We start from the raw sequence: 4,274 nt of genomic DNA on the forward strand, positions 1-4,274 counted from the left end.
GTGGCAGGTGCCCCGCGCCGTGGGGGGGGGCTCCCTCCATCCCTCCCTCCAGGCTTGGCCCATCGACGGGGGGAAGAACCTGGCCCAGGAGCCCACGCAGAGGGGGCTTCTCCTCACCGGGTGAGTGGCCTGGCAGTGGGGAGGGGGGCCTGGGAAACCCGAAACGCGCCGGGGCGGGGTGGGGACGCACACATCCTCAGCCCCTTCCTGCGGTGGGGGAGTGGGGTGGGGTGGGGGGTCCAGCCACTCTTGTTGGGTGGGCTGCTCCCCTCTCGTTCAGCTTGACGGCCGGGCAGGAGTGTGTAACCCGTTGCGTTGTCCCCCCTTGTCATCCCACCCCTTTCTGGCACGGTGGCTGCCAGCACACAGGCGGCTCTTGTTAGCCGGGCAGATGTCAGGGCCCCACGCTAAGAGGGCCTCCCCGTCGTCCCCCCTCCAGGCACGAGGACGGCACGGTGCGGTTCTGGGACGCCTCGGGGGTCTTCCTGAAGCCCCTCTACAAGCTGGGCACCGCCAGCATCTTCCAGACGGACTGCGAGCACGACAGCCTCAACCAGGTGGGCGAGGAGGAGTGGCCGCCTTTCCGCAAGGTGAGGTCCCCAGGGTGGAGGGGACATTGCTGTGGACCCCAGCACCCCCCTGCCTCCGCCAGCACCGGGTGCGGGTAAGCCCGGAGAGCTGGGCACGGAGGATGCACCCGCTGGAGCCGTCCCGGCTGCGCCCTGGGGACGTGTCCCCTGGCTCAGGGCACAGCTGCTGCGTGACGCCCCGTGGGGACACAAGGGACACTTGTTCCGCGTGCCCTGTCTCGCGGGTCTGCCCCAGTGCGGGGGGAGAGCCGGGGGACGCGTGGGGACAGACCTTTGCCGGGCGTGATGCCCGGAGCAGCCCGTGCACCGCAGCTGGTACCCGCCAGCTGGTGGGGGGACGTGGGGGTGCACCGGGGGGCTGCCCTGCAGCTGCATGAAGGCGCCTGGCTCCCCACCGCTCCTTCCCGTAGGTGGGCTGCTTTGATCCCTACAGCGATGACCCGCGCCTGGGCGTGCAGAAGATCGCTCTCTGCAAGTACACGGCCAAGATGGTGGTGGCCGGCACTGCGGGGCAGGTAGGGCGGCGGGGGGCAGAGCAGGGGCTGCCAGGCACCGCTCGGCTCCCCCGTTGGGGAGACACGGCACAGCGGGGGGCTTCAGACCCTGCGGACCCCTGTGCCCGTCCGTGAAGGGCTCCTACCCGCAGGGTTTAGCTCCCGGCCCGCGGTAGGGCAGGCTTTCCTGAGGGGGGTCCAGCATGCATCCCCCGCCATCCGTGCTTGTCCCCTGCAGGTGCTGGTGATGGAGCTGAGTGACGAGAAGTCGGAGCATGTGGTCAGCGTGGCCACGGTGGACCTGCTGCAGGACCGCGAGGGCTTCACCTGGAAGGGCCACGACCGGCTGGCCCCTAGGAACGGGCCCCTGCCCTTTGCCCCCGGCTTCCAGCCCAGCGTGCTGGTGCAGTGTGTGCCCCCCGCTGCCGTCACCGCCGTCACTCTCCACTCCGAGTGGAACCTCGTGGCCTTCGGCACCAGCCACGGCTTCGGACTCTTCGACTATTACCGGCGCAACCCTGTGCTGGCCAGGTATGGGGGCGGTTCTCGGTGCTGGGGGGACCCCCCTCGGTGCTGGCCCCCACCGCGGAGCGACGTGCGACGTGGGGGTCCGGACGCTGAGCGATGTCGGTGCCCGCAGGTGTACGCTGCACCCCAACGACTCGCTGGCCATGGAGGGGCCCCTGTCCCGCGTGAAGTCCCTCAAGAAGTCCCTGCGGCAGTCCTCCCGCCGCATCCGCAAGAGCCGGGTGTCCGGCAAGAAAAGGCTCAATGCCAGCAGCCCCTCCAGCAAGGTGGGCAGGGAGCGGGGGCCGCCATGGCTCCTCCTCCTCCCCGCCGGGCAGGGCTTGACCCCTGTGTCTCCCTGTCCAGGTGCAGGAGGCCAACGCGCAGCTGGCCGAGCAGGCGGGACCCCCCGAGGTGGAGATGACGCCCGTGCAGCGGCGGATCGAGCCCCGCTCGGCCGACGACTCGCTCTCGGGGGTGGTGCGGTGCCTCTACTTCGCCGACACCTTCCTTCGAGACGGTGAGCCAGGAAAAGCCCCCGAGCTGGGTCTGGCTGGTGCTGCGCTGTGGGGGAGGGGGCTCTGACGCTGCTCCCATCCCCACAGCCGCCCACCACGGCCCCACGATGTGGGCAGGGACCAACTCTGGCTCGGTGTTCGCCTACGCCCTGGAGGTGCCGTCGCAGGAGAAGTTTTCGGAGCGGGCGGTAGAGGCGGGGGGAGGGGAGGGGGTCCAGCTGATGCACCGGGGGCCAGCGCCAGTGGTGGCTATCGCGGTGCTGGATGGGCGGGGGAACCCCTTGCCCGAGCCCTACGAGGTCTCGCGGGACCTGGCCAAGGCCCCCGACATGCAGGGCAGCCACTCCATGCTCATCTCCTCCGAGGAGCAGTTCAAGGTGAGCGTGGCAGGGGCTCGGGGGTCCCCCTGTGGCAGGTGCGGGACCCGCCACCCACAACATGTCCCATGTCCTCTCTTGTGTGTCCCCATCACCCCGGGCGCAGGGATGGGGCTGGAGGTGACTGGCCAGGTCCTGGGGCACTCCTGCCTGTCCCCAGGGTGGTGGCTCCGAGGGGAACGTGCTGCCCTTTGCCCTTGGCTCCTGCGGTGGGAGGCTGCTCGGGTGCCCCCCGAAACCCCGCAGGTTCCTGTTCCCCTACGGCACCTGGCTCCTCTCCCCCCTCCCCAGGTCTTCACGCTGCCCAAAGTGAGTGCCAAGACCAAGTTCAAGCTGACAGCACACGAGGGCTGCCGTGTGCGGAAGGTGGCCCTGGTGAGCCTGGCCAGCGCCGGCTCCGAGGAGCGGCTGGAGAACTGCCTGGCCTGTCTCACCAACCTGGGCGACATCCACATCTTCACCGTGCCCGGCCTGCGGCCCCAGGTCCACTACGGCTGCATCCGCAAGGAGGACATCAGCGGCATCGCCTCCTGTGTCTTCACCAAGCACGGCCAGGGTGAGGGCACCAGACCTGGACGGGGGGGCGATGTCCCTTGTAGATGGGACATCGTCTCTGGCTGCAGCCCCACGGGGGGGTCCCTGAGGCTTTTTGTTGTTCCCCTCCCCCCCCATTCCAGGTTTCTACCTAATTTCGCCGTCCGAGTTCGAGCGCTTCTCGCTGAGTGCCAGGAATGTGACGGAGCCGCTGTGCCGGCTGGAGGTCGCCCGGCTCCAGGACACCTCCTGCCTCAGGTGGGACGTGCCCTGGGGGGGCACGGGGGCTTTGCTGCAGCAGCACCTGCCGGTGATGACGGAGCCGCTGTGCCGGCTGGAGGTCGCCCGGCTCCAGGACACCTCCTGCCTCAGGTGTGCCCCGGGGGGGCACGGGACGGGGCGACCGGCACCCACGTCCCTTGCAGCCCCGAGGGCCAACGCTCCCCTGCCGACAGCGACCGTGAGTGATCACCCTGTCCCTGCCATGCGCACCGCGTCCCCGTGGGCCCTGCTCCGGGGCCGGCCCCGTGTCACGGCTGCCCCCCAGCCCTCCCATCTCCGTGGCTCCCCAGGGTCCCCCGAGGAGCACCCGGCCGCCTTCTCGCCTGGCCCCCTCGACTCACTCCCCCAACAGCAGCATGGAGAACCCGCTGGACACCACCGGGGACATCACCGTGGAGGAAGTGAAGGATTTCCTGGCGTGAGTCGAGGGGGGGGAAACGGTGTAACCAGCACCCATGGCTGCTGCTGCCAGCACCAAGGGGCCGCGACGGTGCCCCCGGCTGCCTCTCACCCTGCTCTGCCCCAGGTCCTCGGAGGAAGCAGAGAGGAACCTGAGGAACGCCAGCGAGGACGAGGCCCGGCCCACGGGGATCCTCATCAAGTGAGGTGTGTGAGGGGCCGGTGGTCCCCAGGGTGGGTGGCCCTGCAACTGCGGTGGGGACGCGGCTCCGGCCGCAAACCCCAGGGTGCCGCAGGGTTCGGAGCTGGGACCCCAATGCAGCGCCCTGGCATCCCCATCCATCACGGGGAGGATGGGGCTGTGGTCGCTGGGGCTTGTAGAGGAGGGGGGAGCGGAGAGGCAGCATGTCCTGGGGGCCCCCCCCCCAGGTCCCCTTCTCAGGGGCTGCGTCACCCATAGGCATCGCCGGCCTCCCCGGCCCATCTCAGTGCTCGGATTCCCGGGACGCGCGACTCGACTGGACCCCCCCGCGCCCCCTCCCCGCGTAACGTAGACTCGCCTCTTCTCTAACA

General features: G+C 69.9%; 2 protein-coding genes across 2 annotated transcripts in view; one reads left to right on the forward strand and one right to left on the reverse strand.

Annotated features, from left to right (window-relative positions):
- The window catches only part of LLGL1 (LLGL1, scribble cell polarity complex component), a 6,051-nt gene extending 1,799 nt beyond the window's left edge, over positions 1-4,252 (forward strand). The window contains 14 exon segments of the mRNA XM_009286587.1: positions 53-120; positions 440-590; positions 1,001-1,105; positions 1,323-1,615; positions 1,725-1,878; positions 1,958-2,111; positions 2,197-2,486; positions 2,778-3,042; positions 3,164-3,285; positions 3,393-3,480; positions 3,593-3,639; positions 3,641-3,720; positions 3,829-3,908; positions 4,162-4,252. Coding sequence (XP_009284862.1) covers positions 53-120; positions 440-590; positions 1,001-1,105; positions 1,323-1,615; positions 1,725-1,878; positions 1,958-2,111; positions 2,197-2,486; positions 2,778-3,042; positions 3,164-3,285; positions 3,393-3,480; positions 3,593-3,639; positions 3,641-3,720; positions 3,829-3,907 — 1,896 coding nt within the window. The 3' untranslated portion in view covers position 3,908; positions 4,162-4,252.
- FLII (FLII, actin remodeling protein) overlaps positions 4,152-4,274 on the reverse strand; it is a 10,989-nt gene continuing 10,866 nt past the window's right edge. The window contains exon 29 of the mRNA XM_019473953.1: positions 4,152-4,266. Within this exon, the coding sequence (XP_019329498.1) occupies positions 4,152-4,266 (115 nt within the window). The remainder of the gene's footprint in view (positions 4,267-4,274) is intronic.

This window comes from Aptenodytes forsteri, unplaced genomic scaffold (genome assembly GCF_000699145.1).
Source record: "Aptenodytes forsteri isolate BGI_AS27 unplaced genomic scaffold, ASM69914v1 Scaffold55, whole genome shotgun sequence".
Taxonomy (NCBI): domain Eukaryota; kingdom Metazoa; phylum Chordata; class Aves; order Sphenisciformes; family Spheniscidae; genus Aptenodytes; species Aptenodytes forsteri.